This window comes from Chroicocephalus ridibundus, chromosome Z (genome assembly GCF_963924245.1).
Source record: "Chroicocephalus ridibundus chromosome Z, bChrRid1.1, whole genome shotgun sequence".
Classification (NCBI taxonomy): Eukaryota; Metazoa; Chordata; class Aves; order Charadriiformes; family Laridae; genus Chroicocephalus; species Chroicocephalus ridibundus.
The window spans coordinates 29,160,366-29,178,112 of record NC_086316.1 but is presented as its reverse complement, the minus strand read 5'-3'; the positions used below and the strand labels follow the sequence as shown (position 1 = coordinate 29,178,112).

General features: G+C 35.2%; 1 protein-coding gene across 1 annotated transcript in view; it reads left to right on the top strand.

The window, feature by feature from the left end:
- SLC27A6 (solute carrier family 27 member 6) overlaps nucleotides 1-17,747 on the top strand; it is a 41,913-nt gene that overhangs the window by 4,251 nt on the left and 19,915 nt on the right. Inside the window, exons 3-5 of the mRNA XM_063321103.1 lie at nucleotides 6,217-6,423; nucleotides 8,610-8,768; nucleotides 9,795-9,919. Coding sequence (XP_063177173.1) covers nucleotides 6,217-6,423; nucleotides 8,610-8,768; nucleotides 9,795-9,919 — 491 coding nt within the window. The remainder of the gene's footprint in view (nucleotides 1-6,216; nucleotides 6,424-8,609; nucleotides 8,769-9,794; nucleotides 9,920-17,747) is intronic.

Genomic DNA, 17,747 nt, shown 5'->3' with positions numbered 1-17,747 from the left:
ATGCTGCCTCTTGAAAGATCACTCTCATTTGTGGAATTTGTACTCTTCAGGGTTTTTTTTGTGCCTGCGGATTTTTCAGAGGTTGTGGTTTGGTAACCTGGTCCAATTAGTATCATCTTGTCTTTCATTCAGCACTTACAGTCAGACTTTCTTCTGGTCTGACAATTCTCTGATATTTTGGTTGCTTTTTCTAACTTCAGATAGGAGTCTTCCAATAGTACTTAAGTTTTAGGGGTTTAGTTTTGACTTATATATGCTATGAACTCTCGTCAATTGAATGTTTTATTCTTAAGCCTCGGATATGTTATAAAAACTTCAAAATTTTTCCCTCTTGTCTGTTTCTTATATGAAATGGATATCTCTAAAAGGTTGAATTTTTTTCTATGACAGCAATTTTCTTTTAATTTATGTAGCACCACCTAGTAACTTGTTTTTTTCCTTCTCATCCAACCACAGGCTGTAAGGCAAATGTAGACTCTCTGATTTGCTAATATTTAGACTTTGTGTTCCTTTCCAGGATTTCCATTTGCCTTTTGAGGCAGAGAGAGAATTTTTGCATTTGTCTGCTGTGTTCCCAGAGCACTGAGCTCTTGCTTTAATTTGTTGTGTAACATTCTCACACTTCCATTCCCAGAAACACTGTCTACCACCACTCCCATTCTGGGGAATGTTTGTTGAAAGAGATTCAAAAGTTGGAGTTTAAAACTGCCTTTTTAATAAAACAGCCGTTAACTAACATGTAAGTGAAGGAGGAACTAGTAAAGGAGAAAAAAAGAAGCTGTATGCCCTTCCCTCTATCAGACTGCCAGCATTAGCTTACTCTAAAAGCAATCTAACCCATTGAAAAGGTGTTCATCCTTACTATGTTTGTTACCAGATTAAGCAACCCTTATTCATTTAAAAAATACTGATTTAACAGAGCAGTAAGGTAGTGCTTAAAATGAAGGCACCTTTTAAGGCACTGTGTCCTTTCTAGTGAATATTTCTATTCATTGGAGTCTTGCTTGAACAAGGGATTACGTTTTATCTTTTGGACAGTACCTGTGTAACGGCAATACTATTAAACAACACTTAGAATCTCGTGACGCCCCAGAAAGGTACAAATGGAATTTGCCAGTGCATTTATAGTGTGTTGCTACTCAGAAGAGTTCAGCTCTTAGTAGGACATCCCCGGTTGCCATCATGACTTCTGATGCAAGGATTCAACTGTGAAATGATTGCTTTACTAAACTCCATAAGATTAGCCGTTGCTGTCAGGACTGATGTAAACTATTTGGGGAGTGTACCTGCTGCAGCATGTGGGCAGCGGTGTGTGCAGCGTCCTCTGTGTGGGCCTGCTTGAACAGGGGTCTTTGGCCAAGATGACCTCCAGAAATCCCTTCCAGCCACAACCATTCTGTGATTCTGCAGTTCTGTGCAGAAGTACATCTCCCAGCTGTGCACGTATAGCATTTTCCTGGCTGGGATTCTTTACCTTTGAGGCACCAGCAGTGCTTTCTGCTGCTGCTGAGTGCATTTTGAACTTCTTGCCATCTGAGCTCAGAACCAGGGTTTATACTGGCAGGAGTACAGTTCAGACAGAAGCGTGTCTACATCCTGGAGAAAGAAAGGAAACAAACTCTTTTGGTGTTTGTGAATTAAGGTCATATGGTATTATGCACAAGTAGCAGTATCATCTCTCGTATGTTAGTCACTAAGTGAAAAAAAACATTTTGTCAAAAACATCTTTTTTTTAACTATTTGAAATAAAAAGCTATTTAGACGTAAACATTGAGGACAAGGAAACCATAGAAGACCTGAAGAAGACACTCTGCTCTATTAGACACTGTATCTCTTTGATCACTTGCTTTTACGCAGTCTGTGTTTGTCACAGATGGCCTTTGAGCAGAAAACAGTGCCAACTGTGATTCCCAAACCATTTTCTGTTTTACTGCCTTTACTGTTTTCAATGGCATTTCAAGATACCAACACTTACCCTTAGCCCCAGCTGACTTGTAATTTCTGTTATTATTACTTAGTGAGAATAAGTGCTGAGCATAAGGAGTCACTTGGGGGATCAAGTACAAATAACAATTATTTTCTAAGGCCAGACAGTGTGGGCAAGATTTTGGACTTGCCATAGCTTACTGAGCATGTCTACCAGGGTGCACATCAAAGTTATGTAAGAGGCATTTCATACAGTTTTCCTTCCGAGTAACTTTCTGTTCAGTACAAGTTGATCTCATAATCTGATGTATTCCTTTCATCAGTGTAGGACTGTGTCCTTGCCAAGAGGCTGCATTGTTTCTTTGCTAGAAAATAACATAAAAAGCCTTTTGTGCAACTTGAAACCTAGGACTGTAGTTCAAAGCCAAAACATATTTTCCTTGCTTTCTCAAAATATGTAACTGAGTTAATGTGTTCATTTAAATTGAATGTAATAGTTTCACAAACTTTTGGATGAATAACGAAAGGCTTTAATAGCCCGGGGCGAGAAGGCAAAAAAAAAAGTGGAGAAGCATATTCATCTTGACCAATCACAGATATTTTTTTCCCAGTAGAAGCCAAATAGTTAGCAAATTGTGAATATTCATATACAAACTATGTAAACAACGCACACAGAACTGCCGACTACATTGCCAAACTTCAGATAAGCCACCATTTCTTCCAAAACAAATAAACCAAAACCTGAATATATTTTTGTAGTGTAAAAAGCAAACAATTACTTGAGACAAACCACAAGCTTAAATAATTAAATTGATGTACTATAATTGCTTTCCTGTATGGTAAAGTACACGTACCAGGTACTTCCAGAAATCATCAACTTTAGGTCCTCCAAGAGGCCTGGTTTTGCCTGACATATGGACAAGACGCTATGTAAAGACCGATGAGTCCTACACAATGTCTGGCACAGAAGTTTGTTGTTCATGGCACAAAACATTACTTGACTATCATTAGAATTATTCTTTGGAAATACATTAGTACAACTGAGAGTTATCTTCAAAAACCCCATGCTCCTGTGTATTCCAGAAGTAATTTTCAGTTTCTGGCACCTTGAATGCAGCTGTTTTAAATTACCCTTTCTTATTCAGGAAATCACTTACTGTTTCTGTTGTTCTCTGCTATCTAACTAGAAATTTCTTTCAAGATAACGTATAATTACAAGGTGTTCACATATTCTTCCAAGTACTAGATTCGTGAGTGCAGAAGAAAAATTCTATTGTATAATAGATTCATAGTTCCATAGTAGTTAAAAAACCAAGCAAGTCTCTGTGCAACAAGAAAAAACATAGGTTTTCTGAGTGTTTAGAGAAACAATAAAGATTGTGTATGTTTAATTTGAAGATTAATCTTAATTGTTTAGAGTAAATATGTTTCAGTCTACTAAATGCCATCCTCACATTCTTGACTCTTAAATGATTGTGTTTGTAGAGTTGAAATTAATAGTTGCCATCTTTCTTCCTTTGAAGGAAGGAAAGAAAAGAGGGAAAAGTAAAAAGAAGAGGTAAGTCCTCTTCTTCTCGACAGTCTTGCATTTTATGTTACGCAAATACGCAGAGAACTTGGTGCACATCTTATCTAGAACTTCTGAATCCTAAAAACTTATAAATATTTGTGAATTTCTTCCTGTAGTGCAGTCCTAAACAAAAGTGTCTTCTGAAGAGAAGTTAGGAGTTGGTAGGTAATACAGCTTCATCTTCATCACTTTCAAAACTGTAAAAAGCAAAACAATTCAAGGAAATGCAAGAAGGAATTAATTTATCTATGGAAAATAAGGAAATGCCAAAATGATCCATTTGGTATCTGCAGTACTTAAAAAGGGTAATACTCACTGAGGGGTTTTTTGACAGGCCTTTTGCAAGAGGATAGTTTTCAATTAAACAATAGTTGAAATTTCATTTACAATTACACTTTAATTGTTCAGGATAATTTTGCCTGATGACTTGTATCGGGCTGTTTTTCTCAATATTTGTAAGTCATGTTTGTTACTTGGAAGGGACACTACAGAGGATGGACAGCTGAGTCTGGTTCAAAGGAAGCTAGAGGAGCCAATAAATTCTTAACAATCCTTAACAATTAACAATACTTAACGTTTTGCTGGCACTGTAGTTGGAGCAACTGCACCAATAAAGAATGACAGAGTGTGCTATGTTCTTTTACTATTTTTGAGAACAGAAATGGAGCTCCAGCCACTTCTGACACCTGTGTTTCTTTTGCTAGGTTCTCAGCCTAATTTGTACCTACACAAACTATCATTAGTTTATTTAGGAGACATATATGTATATATATGCAAATAGGAAGACAAAAATCAGTATTAGAAGGTAGTAAGAATATAGTTATTCTGTCTCTGTAAAGCTGAAAACCTAAAAAAAATCTGTCTCTGTATTCTGTTACTCTGTAAACCAAGTAAACACTTGGTTTACTGGTAGCAGTTTTTCATTAGAAAGCACACTGTGGAATTTTCATATATATCACTTGAAAAATATACCCTAGTTTTATAATATGACAGCAAAACAAAATTAATATGCCAATGAACCTTTACTTGCAGTCTGTCAGATCTCCTACAGTTAATACTATTGTCCTTAACATTATTTTTTATTCACATTTTTTCATTCTATTACTACGTATAGTGAGAAGGGACTGTACTCCAATGATTGAAAAAAGGACTATCTGTTAGATTTTCATTATTATTTGGGTGATTCCTTCCTGAAACCATTTTGCAATGCAAGGAAGGTAGAAAACAAGAATTTTAATGTCGTGCTCCATCAGATCTATTTGCTAATCATTCAGAAAATATATAGAACTTGTACTTAGTAGGCTTTAGGTTTGTAAGACATACGTTTAGTTGGCGACAGTAGGCTGTATCTCTGTTATAGTAATAGACACTAATATGTCATTCATTAAAATATATACAGCAGTCTGTCATTAGGGAAGTAGTTTTCTGAAAGATTAAATATCTTCAGTTATTTTGGTGTAAAATTTATGTAAGGGTATTCTGTTAATGGTGTCCGTATTTAATATTTGCAAAATGAGCTTGGAGTTGACACCAGGATTTCAAATGCGGGCTCTGGCAGTACCTCGGTATGAGGTTCTTGGTGAGTCATGTCAACTTTGTTTGTTTATTCATCTATAAAAACTGAGATAATAACATAAATTTATACCCACAGGGATATTTGCAAGATTAATTACATAGGCTGAGATCCAGCAAAGCACTTAAGTGTAAATGAGTCTTTAAGTATATGAATAGTTCTGTTGAAAGCAGTATTATTCCTATTCTTGAGAATTTTCCTGTATTGGTACTTTAATGCCTGTGCAGTGTTCTGAAAAAGTGACAGATTGTAAAAATGCTTAGAAATATAAATACCAAATGTATTACTTAAGGATTGGCCTCTATTTATATTTTTTTCTTTTTGTGTAATCCATCTCTCTCACACAGTTTCTTTCTTAATAAGCAAACAAAATAGATCTTAGTTATTCATCTGTTTTTATTTTATAAAAGTGATTTTGTATGTACATTCAGGTAAAAGCCAATAGGAGGAATGGCTTTCAGTGAATGAACATGCGATTATGAGAAAATAAAATTGTCTGACATACCCAAAATCAGATTCTTTAAGGTATCTCAAACACTCAGAGCACTACATAAACAGGCACATGGCTCTTTGGCAGTGTTTGAATAAGCCATGGGCCTGTGTCGTATTTCTATTCTGTGAAATTCAGGTGCCTACATACATGATACAGTTTTTCATTTGTGTGTTTGTTTTTAAATTAGTCACTTCGGTGCTTTTGAAAAAAATACTGTTTGATGAGAGATTGTTGTTGAGGGCATCTAGGGAAACCTGCAGTGTAATTACCAGCTATGTATATATATATTTGCCTTGCATCTTCAACAGATTTCTTCATGATTTATTTGAAGCTGAAGCTTAATTACACTTCATTCTGGTCTCAGCAATGATCAAGGGTTACCCAGAATGAGGTGGAAAGCAAGAGCTAATAATCAAGGCTCACCCATTTGCCTTGAGGGCTAGTTGACAATTAGACCTTGTGGGGTCAGCAGTATTTTTACCACATTATATCCCATTTTCAGTGAATTTTAATTCTAGTTCATCATTATTTTATTGAATTTATTTATGTCCATATTTTTATTACAGGAAGTAAAACTTTCAGAGGAAAAATACTTTATTCACTAGTTTTGTGAAGACATAATGTAAGTAATATTATTTTATGTTTATTTTTAAGATTTGCTTGGGACACTGGAAGAAATTCTTCCTAACCTCCAAAAAGACGTTAGTGTTTGGATAATGACCAAAGATTCCACTTTTCCAAGCGTGCATACCCTTTTAGACAAAATAGAGGCTGCATCTGAAGACCCTGTTCCAGTTAATCGACGCTCTGCCAACAACCTCAAGTCAACTGTTTTATATATATTTACTTCAGGAACAACAGGTACAGGTCTCCTAGAGAATCTATATTTTCCTTCAGTTTTCATCTAGAAACTTAATTTTTCAAAAACTCTACTTTTTTTGGTTCATCTTTTCATAGTAGAATAGAATATTTCTTTTCTAGAAGCATTATGGTAGAAAATAAGCATGTTTCTTGTCAGTGACCGTTTATATTCAGTGATTTATGGGCTTCTCTTCTTTTTTTTCCTGACACATTGTGCAACACTATGGCCTCTTGTTATATCACAGTTAAGGTGTTTTTATAAAACATTTTGCTTTTTCTGTGGATTTACAATGATAATAAATATTATTTTGTGATCGCATACCACAGTGTACCTAATATATCTAACATTGTATGTAGAATTTTAAAAAACAATCTTCAAAGAAGCAAATAGATATTTTTTTTTTTCATTAAGTCATGTTGTATGCAGGTCACTGTAGAGACAGAAAATAGGATTAAGTTACTAGCCTTTTAGTTTAGAAACAGATGGCTGAATTTATTACCAGTGCTCCAGCAGCTAAGAAGCTAAGACTTTGAAAAAACTGATCACTGACATGAAAAGCAGCATGATGTCGTTAAGATAAGCAGATTGGCATTCTCATTCAGCTGAACACAAGTTTTAGTCACAAGAAGATTTAAAAGAAAGGTGTGTTTTTTGGCTTTGTTCCGTCATACAAATAATTATTTAATTTATTTCCTGCGGGTTCAGGGGGAAAATTAGGAAATAAAAATGTTAGTCTGTAATAAAAAATAAAAAAACCGAGGAAGGTATAAATATTGTCAAGAGGTCAGGTATGTTTGTAATACTATTAATATAAGTATGGTTGAGCTTGCTGGTTAAAAGTAAGGCATTTTAGCTAAAAAAAACATTATAGAATTCTCCAGGTGGGAGGATATTGTTGTTATAACTACATTCAGAATATCTGTGTGAAGTCTCGAATTTTAGTTATATAGAATTTAAAACATTTTTGAGTGCTTGTATGTACTACATTAATTTACATTGGATTTCTTTTATGTACTATGTAGCTAAAATAACAATGTTTGTTAGTCTGAAGGCTGTGGAGTAACTAATTCTAATTTAAAGTAACTGAGCATTTTTACACTTTTTAATAAAACAAGACCATAGAGTTGCTCCTAAAATCAATGACTGATAAACTTAGTTAAAAGAAAGAAGTATCTTCCATGGTCTGTAGTTGGCTGTCTGTAAAGGCAGAAGGAAAAATCTCAGGACTCTGTAGTGCACTTCTTGCTATAAGTGGTTCATTGGCAACATAGGCTTACTGCGTTTTCTCTTTAGCGTGATGGATTTTGGAATAGCTGTGATGTGTAGCTAGCATCTCCATAGATCACACTTGCAGTTAACACCTCTGGTTAAGTCTTCAAATAAACGCTAGCTTTGCTAGAATAGGAGAGAAGACTTTCTGTACCATTACATTTTTTGAGATTGTTAACAGTTTTCACTGTTCATGATCAGGACTAAGACTGTGCATGTATGTGAGAGCATATATGATGCAAGAACACATGCCCTACTCAAAATAACAGGTGCCAGAGCAGTAGCCCAAGAAGCTCTTGCGTGTGAGTCCGTGTGTTGCTGAACAGAAATACTGCGCTGAACCTGAAGAAACTCATTAAGAACAGCTTAATTGGAGGGGACTTTTTCATGGATTTTTTCTGTTTAAATTCTTCCTAGTCTTCATAGCGTTCTAAAACAAAGAGGTAGACTTACATGTACACATCTTAGATAAGCACCCACTACGTGATCTACTTCATGTAGATTCCATACCTTTCTTAATTATGTTACAGTCGCTATGGCTCTTGCCTGAAAGAGATCTAGTGTGTTGTGTCGTTATGTTAAAGGGTCCATATGTACAGTAAATGCTTTTGGCCCTTTGTTGCCTCTAGATAATTTCATAGGGTGCTAACCATGTTTCCACCTATTTGAATTTAGTTGACATCAGATTAAATAACTAACAGACAAGGTTACAAACTGGCTTATGTATCTTTATGTGTACAGAACAAACATGCAATACTGTATTAAACAGCCAGTTGTCTATTAACAGCCATCTGAACAGATGGCTGAAAATTTGCTTAGGGAAGAAAGAATAGATTCTTCTATTTTCTTACACATGAAAAAAAATTGGGTTTTCTTTAAGAGAAGCTTTATGCATGGTTTTGTGTTTTCATTACAGGTCTTCCAAAGGCCGCAGTCATCAGTCACATGCAGGTTCTTAAAGGCGCTGCTGGACTGTGGGCTTTTGGTGCTACTGCAGAAGACATCATTTATATTACTCTGCCGCTTTATCACAGTGCAGCATCTCTTCTTGGCATCGGTGGATGCATAGAATTGGGTAGGGCTTGTTTCATTTAATTGTGTTGCTAATAGAGAATTAATTATTGTAAAAATGTATCAAACACACTTAGGTTCACTGCCATTAGGGAAGCTAATGCTTTGCTGCAATCAAATGAATAGTCTTTTTGAAATAGCTTTACATTTCTGTATTTGGGGATGTGGGGTCTTATAATAGCGAAGGAGCTCTTACAAGCTGTCTTTGTGGTACTGGAGAAGAATTAGTTACAGTCACTGGTGTCACAAATGTTTTTACTTTATTTTATATTTAGGTTAAAAGGAATTTAAGGACATAGGTAATATTTTGGCAGTGTGTACAGTGCATTAGTATATGTACAGACTAAGCATTGTATGGTGGAATAGAACTAAAATATATTTTGGTGAACTGAAAAAGACTGACAAGTACATTTATAGTAAACATTCAGCTTTGTCATAGATCATTAGATGATATGTAACTTTTTTTCCATTTTGCTGTTTTGGCATGGACAGTAAAATACATATTTTACTGAGACAATGTAGATGTCCTTAATGACTCTTATAAAAGATTTATTTGGAACTTGATGGCAAATACTTCCTGTCTCCTGAAGAATCAAGGACAAGTCAGAGCAAGGGAAAGATCATTGGATTATGGGTTAATTCTGTCTGAATTTGCATTGATGAATACTTGCTTTGTTGAAAAATGAGGTTTCAGTGATACCCAAATGATTTGCTAATTCAGGCTGACTTTTCTGGGTGTTTTCAGTTAAACTCTTTTGAATAATGTTACAACACCAACAAAGAGAAGGTGTCTTCTTGCTTTTAACCTCTTTACTGTCTCACCAAGGAGGAGGCTGGGTTCATCTCCCTTATTTGTCTACCAGGTTTGAACACACATCTTCTAATAAAGCAGCTTAAATACCGTATAGTTCTCTGAATGAGGCTGCTCTTAGTTCCGCTTATGTCCTATTTTTTAGAAATAGTGAACACAGCTAGCTAAGCTGCCATATAGAGAAAATGCTTAATTTCCTTTTCTGCTGTTTCCATAAAGGTGCAACCTGTGTATTAAAAAAGAAGTTCTCAGCTAGTCAGTTTTGGAGTGACTGCAAAAAGTACAATGTGACTGTCATCCAGTACATTGGAGAACTTTGCCGTTACCTTTGCAGCCAGCCAGTGGTAAGCGGAACCAAAATGATGGTTATTCGTCTGTAAGTGATGTGTACATTTATTGTTCTTAATGTGGTTGTGTTAAAAGGGTAACAAAACTGTACTGAACCTGTCCCTCAGCCCTTCTTTTTATGTGAGGTTCTTAAAATATTTGGTGATCTGTAGACTGTAAAAAAGCCCAAATGGCATGAATCAGGAACATGTTGAAGTGTTAAAAGAAAAGATTTCGACACTAAAAACTGGATCAGTATCATTTGGTGAAAAAATATTCTTTCAAAGTTTCACAGTGTAAATTCAGAAAAACAGGACTACTGTTCAATGTCTTTTCAGAATTTTCAAAACTTTGTTTCTTGGCACATAAGTATATCAGAGGTCTCAAGTTTTGTAGTTGATGTTTTAGCGCAGTTTTGGCTTGTGGAATGTGCTTGTTTTGAGACCATCTAAACCATATTTTAAAATTTGAAAGGGGTTTTGCCTAGGTTAGCAGCTCAAAGGACGAATGCCTTTTGTTCCAATTAGGAAGCTATTCCAGACAACAAAGCTAGTTGTCAAAGTGACATTCTTCTCTGCAACTGTGTTAGCCCTAACTTGAAAATACTTCTTTTCCCTTGGCAGTCCAATGATGTGATGGTCTATCTACATGGTATCAAGTATGAAGTATGCTGAACCTGTTGTAATTACCAAGTATAGCTGACTGAGGTTAACTGAAATAACTGGCTGTTAACTGATAATTAACTGGCTGTTTTCTGATATGTTTCTGTATCTACCCATTGATGATAGAGAGAGCCCAGGATGTTTAGGCTAAGCTAAATGTCTAAAATTCATTGGAATGAATTGAAAATGTAGAAAATAATATTGACAGGATGGATATACCCTGTTGCATAGCACACCTAACGGACTTTCTATCCTCAAATGCTTGTGCTAAATGTGTCAAAGTGAATATGGAACAAACATAGTCCAGTATGAACTAAAAGTCATTTTGCTAATGCTGGCAGCTTCCAACCATTTATGAGCTCCAGGTGTTCCTATTGTGTTTCAATAATAAATCCTAAGTGTTACATCATATATTATCTTACCCGATTAAGCATTTTAATAAATGACATTACACAGTTACTTATGATCATAAACAGCTTTTATTTTGGATACTAAATAAAAATAAATAAAAACTTCCAAGTACTTCCATAACTTTAAGCAAAAAGAACTGTAACTACCTTTAATTTAACAAAATGTTCAGGAGAACACAAAGAGATTTGTGAAAATGTACGAAAGCTGGATGCAATTGTTATCTCTTTGAACATTCTCCCTTTGCCTCTATCGTAATTTCATTTTGTGATTTCAAAAAATTAATCAGTGTTTGACTTCCTTGTCAATGAATTTTATTGAATTGACTCATCTCTTGGGAAATGGTGTCAATAATTCAAATTAATTAATCTGAAAATTCTTTTCTAATCCAAGTCCTCGTTTTATGATTTTCCAGAAAAACCTCCTTAAGCAGTTCTTATAATTCGAAGACAATGCAAATCAGTCTTGTTTTCCAGCAGAATAACAATTTGCATTAATATCTCAAGTTGCTGACCCAAGAATGGAAAAGGTCAGTGTTCATAAGACATTGGATTTTTTTTTCTCCTGAAGATTTTTAGAAACATGTTCAAGTAATGTAGCGGTGGGTCATAGATCCTACAGCACTATCCATGCATGCCTCAGCAAGGAGAGTGTTGTTGAATTAAAGAGGGCATGGCTGACGTCCCACTGACCACCACTGGTTGTGATGTGAAACCAAAGTAGGAATACCTTTATCTCTCTCTTTCTTTTTTTTGGTTTGTTTCTTTGGGTTTTTTGTTGGTTTTTTTTTTTTTATTATTTGTTTGGTTTTTAAATTTATAATAAAATAAACAAAAAATTACAGGGTAACAAAAAATCAGAGACCATAAGGAAAATCAAAACATACGAAGGGCCTAGCTTTTACAAACTGGGCTTTTTTCACTGCTGGGCTAACATGATTTCCCCAAAGTCATCTTGCTTCTCTCCAACACTTGCCAACTTTTGCTGTGTTTGCAGCCTCAGATGCTAATTGCTCCCCTTTTCTGTCCTTTAACTGCACAGTTAGAGCACGACATTTTGTTTTGCCCATTTTATCCAGTTCAGTATCCTGAAGCAAGAATGATAGATTGATATACTTCATTTTCTAAAACAAACTCTCATTTTTAAATCCATATCAAGCGATCGTAGAGTTTAAGAAGTTTTAAATAAGTTTAAGAAGTTATTTATACCATCATTAACTGTTTATATACTATATTCGTATATATAGTATTTTTGTATATAGTATAGTATATTTTATAGTATTTGTATATATAGTATTATATAGTATATACTATATTTGTACCATCATTAACTATTCATTAACTGTATAACTATTCTATTTATTAATTTATGTGCATACTTTCCAGGAGCTGGCATGTCTAAACTCTTTGCTCTGTGAGTCTATGGGGTTTTTTTGGTTTTGTTTTGGTTTTTTTTTTTTGCTAGCTGGCTAAAGAGAAAAGTAATGTACCTCATCAAGAAAAATTAAAATTATAAAATTAATCAGTTTGACAGCTAGGTACTTGAAGAAAAGTAGTAAGTATTTTTCATGTTAAGACTGGAAGAGAAACATGTTCACACAAATAAGTGGAACGATTTCAAATATGTTATGCAATCCATTATTATTTTTCAAGTAGGTGAAATAATTTGCCCAGTTGTTATCTCTCTTTAAGTTTCATTAACTAAAAAGCACTATATGTACTGGCAGCATGAGAAAGATACAGCTAATGCAAGTTTTAAAGCTCTGCGAAGATATTAGGTGGGCAGTGTTCTCAAGGTTAGAGTACCATACAGCCCTTCTAATGAACATAGATTAAAACCACAGTAATTACCTTAAGTACTTCGTTCATTTATTTAATGCTAAATTTGAAATAAATGGTATATTTCTAATAGTTGGAGGCCACATTGTGGCCTTTTATTTCATAGATTCTGAACAGAACTTTTGGCAAGTCTCTGTAGCATATAGACTTTTGGCTTAGCTTTTCGTATTAGTTTTTTCTTGTTTGATCTTTCTGCCTCCCACTCACATCTGCAACAGCTCTTGAAGACTCTTTTGCAGTAGAATTTTTTGAAACCCGTTCTGCATCCAGTTCGGTTTAGTAACCTGTTGTCTGGAAAGAACATTTGTTAGAAAAGGAAGTTGTCTTTTTTCCTTAAGTACGAGTACAAAGACTTTGTATTATGTGATGTTCATAGATTTTGCTGGGCTCCTAAATAAGTGAATAAACTTCATGCCTGCCCTCTTCCAAGCTTTTTTTCTGCAGTCTTTTGATTACAGTGAAAGTACAAGAGCCAGCATTGATGGCTAGTAGCCATCAGTAGCTACAAAATGGATTCCGCTCTAAGATATTAGCATGATTACTCCAGTGAAAGAGAATATTCAGCAAATTATTAACTTGGTCTTGCTGGCTGACATTGCTCAAAGCCTGTATTAACAGTGATCTATGAAATTTCAGAAGTATGGCATAGCGTAGCTCCTTATTTCCTCTCCAGGCAAAAGCCTTGGCAATATTTCTCTACTAATCTGTGGATACATTTTACTTCAAAGGTTGCAACACATTTAAAATTTAACATTTAAAGTGTATACAAAATCTTCCTAATGTACTTGCAGATTCATTTCGAATTTGAAGTAATGAGCTATTTATATAATGCATAGCGTCCTGAAGCTTTTGGAAAGATATGAATGGTAATGCAGCACGTCTTTCCTGCTTTTCCATAAAGGAGACGTAAATCCTGAAATGATTTACAAACAGAGGCTAGAAATCAGTTTTCTTGATCACTGTATCCTGTCTTCTACTCTCATAAGCTGTCATACATTATGACATTAATTGTATAATTTATGATACTTTGCATGAACTTGGTAAGCTCTTTATTAAAACAAAAGTTCACTTCTACTTGTATTCAAATTCTATTTCGCAATTAATTATATCATTGCTTAGAAATTTTCTTTCAATAGCTGTCCTGTTTTATGTCTGTTTGGTATTGAGCCAATGTTATCCTTTGGCATCAGTAGCATTTCCTATTTCCTTGGGGTTACCTCAAGCGTATAAGACCATGTATATCAGCTTTCAGACTTTATTTTGCTAAGCTGAAGCAAGCCAGTCTCTCTACTAGATCCAGTTTGGTCAAGGTTTCTTTGGATGGGATTAAGATCTCTGAAGTGACTTTAGAAAAGATGCTTAAGGATTTATTTTATTAAAACTCTTCTGTGTTAGAACAATTGTAATTCAGAAGGAGGAAACAAGGAAGTCAATGCTGCTGGGATAAGCAAAGAGAATGAATGCTTATTTCCCTGCTGTTGACTCTAGTTATAAGGGGTGTAAGAATGGAGTTTATATATGTTGGACAGCACTCTATCCCACCTAGAAGAAAGCTTCTTTGAAGGAAGGGAATTTGATGGTCAGGTAAGGAAGGAAAAATGAGTCAGCAGGCACTTCTCTACAATGCAGATTTTGCTTGGCATCACATTTTATTCCCCATTAAAGTTTAGCTCAATTTATGTTCAGTACTGAAAATTGTTCTTTCCCTTAACCATTAAAACATGGAGTGGAAATTTGTCAAGCACGTTGACGGTTTTCAGCATACACATTTTATTAAATACGCCAAACCACTGATGTGTCACAGCTACAGGCAACCACATCTGTGTGTTCCATTTGAAGTCTCTGAATAATCTCTATATGTCATTAAAATGTTATTTACTGGGGAGAATTTTGCAATTTATTTATTGTTCTGGTAACCTGTGGTTTTTTTAAAAAATTCTGCAAGCACTTGCTTGTGTCGTAAGCAGATATCATTATTAATCCAAGTTGTTAGTGATTTACCACAGTATTAACAGTGCCTAAAAGTAGAATTGAGCATTCATTGTACATGCAGTTAGAGAAAATGGATTTTTTAGACTACAAACATAGTCAGCACATCTGAGATGAAGTTTAGGAATGGAGCTGGGATTTGGAAGCTTATATTTTTTTCCCTCCAGACTGTATCAGTTGATCTAATAAAAAAGTATACTGTATATCACACCAAACTCTGTGCTTTAAATTGCCATGACTACAATAGTGTTATTTTTAAAAAGTGGGTTTAAGGAGAGATTATAATCCCGTCCATTTTGGCTGCTGTCTTCTGATGTGTGTACTGGCATATCTCTCATGGACTCCATCCACATAATGATTCTGTGTTTGTTTTCTCATTCTTCCCACTACTAATGGTAAAGGTTTTCAGGTTTTCTTCCTGAAAAAGTCTTCTGTAATGTTTGTAGAGCTCCTGTGGCCTTAGGAAGCATTGGTTTTCCATACCCAAAACAGCACTGAAGGCTAGTTGCCATGTCAGCTATTGGTTTTAGCATGGTGGCTCAAGACCTCTCTCAGTCTTTAACAGGGCAGATAAATTGACCAATTTCCTTCCTTACAGCTTCTTTTCCTAGATACTCGTCTTTTGTGTTAAGATAGTGGAATCATGCAGAAAAAGACCTGATAGTGAAGCCTAGAAATCACAGTCATACTTTTAAAAGGGAAGCTTCATATTGCTCACAGAATACTGCGTGCAATATGAAGTGCAAGAAATAATCTGTGCGTGCTTTAATTCTCTGAATTGACCTTTGGATAATTTTGTGTAATTTGTTTTGACTTGTGGGCTCCTGGGGCAATCACCAAAAATACAACAATCTACTTCGTATCACTGGGTGGAACACAGATAGAAGTGACTTTATTTTGTTGGTAGATACTTTCTGAGGAAATAGAAGTACAACTAAGAAAGTATTTCCTATTAGAAGAGCTAAAGGAAGAAAACTCCTGTCAGAATCTAATCCTATTAGATTATCAGGAGGCTGACTAATGAAAGTGAGCTGTGCTAAATAGTAAACAACCAGTTCCTGAACTAGAAGGATGTGTGCTGTTTCTAAAATTCCCATTCCTTTCTTACGGTGCATCTCTTCAGTGCCCTTCCTGTTTTCTTTTAATTGTATTTTTAAACTTGGGTATGTATTTTGCTCAGAAAATCTAGTGCAATTTACAACTGGGCATTACTGAGAAGTGAATGTTAAGCACGCATCTTGAAGAATTTATTACATCTGTCATCATAATGGCAGCAGGACATCTCTCGTCTTACAGTCTCTCTACTAACTACCTAATGTCCCTTTTTTCAGGGCTAATGTGTCAGTAGAGAACTGGTGAATGTGTTGCTACATGCACTCCTTGTAAATACGTGAATGGAAATCCTGTCATGGTCTGTCCATCATATTTTATATTTAACAGATGTTTGCATTTCTTAGGCTCTGAGATCGCTTTTAGTTTCATCAAGGCCATAATACAGGAAACATTTCATGCCTCCTTTGCTTGAAGTTGCCTTTGCTTCTCTCCATTTGGCTTTTCCTGCTGCAGAAATGGTAAAGTAGGACAATGAACCTGTTTTCTTGTATTCTTTTAAAGCAACTGCTAAGTACATTTTTATATAGCTGCAGTCATGAATCCTTCCCGTACCAATTAATATACTGTTGATAGCACTTTAAAAGGCATTTCTTTTATCAACTACTTAATCATGTAGATAGTGCACATAGTTTACAAAGAACACTTAAGGAGGAAAGAGTGGCAGATGAAAAATCCCAGGTATGTGGTATTTAGTGTAATAGGGCAGATCTTGACTTGTCAGTTAATTACTATACAAATGAAACAAGCACTCAGAATGGAGAAACAGTGCGTCAGAAACTTTATGATGCATGCAGACATTTGGCATACGGTTCAAAGATCTCAGCAGAATTAAGAAAAGTCCAGGTGTAAGGTAAGAACAGTTCTTCCCTATTAATGCTTCAAAAAGGCATTGAAAAAAAATGTTTCACCTTTACTGTTAGAAATAAGTGGGTATAGACTGAATCCCCATTTTATTTCACATTATTTGAACTTACTTATGGTGGTTGACAATGGCAAGGCACTGAATCCTTCATATATGAGATATTGTGAGGAAATACAGCTTTTAGTGAAGGAAGTATTAACTAGGTACTATGCTGTTGCAGTAGGCTGACAATACGCATGCTGGCCAGCTGCATGCCAAATGTTGCACGGTAACTGGCTGACGTGCCACAGCTTGTTCAGGTGTCAAGAATGGCACAGGGATAGTAGACCTTGTCTCCCAGAAGAGATGACTCTAGGTAACTAGGTGACTCCTTGGAGTTCCTCCTGCTCTTATAATTCTGTCTACTGTACTGGAGGGAAGCTAGTTGATGAAATGCCATCTGAATATGGCAGAAATTCAAAGCATGACTGTTTGGTGCCATAGTCTGTTTAAAGAATAAGTTCCTGCATACTTAATTTATTTCAATTTTCATACATTAGGACACCCTAAGTGTGCATCACTCAACTATGTTTCTAGAACTTGTTGGAATTATCATCGCTTTACCTTCCCTTCTCTTATTTATTGCACTTTATTTACTGCGTAAATTTTCAGCCAGAGTGCCCATGGATACCAACACGCCTGCCCTAGAGTTGGACTCTGGCAGTGATCTGGAGAGTAGTACAGATGATGAATATATAGATCAAGTCATGAAAAAGGTGTTAAAATAGCTAATTCCATTTTATTTACTGTGATTCACTTCCCATTGAAAGTTAGTTACACGTAAAGTCAACATGAATTAATGTCATATATTATACAAAGGTTTAGATAAAAACATGTAAAAAATAGCTATATGAATTCACTTACATGTAAAACTAATGTGAATTATCACTGTTCAAAGTTTCCCTCATTGTAATAATTTTCTTCATACTTATTA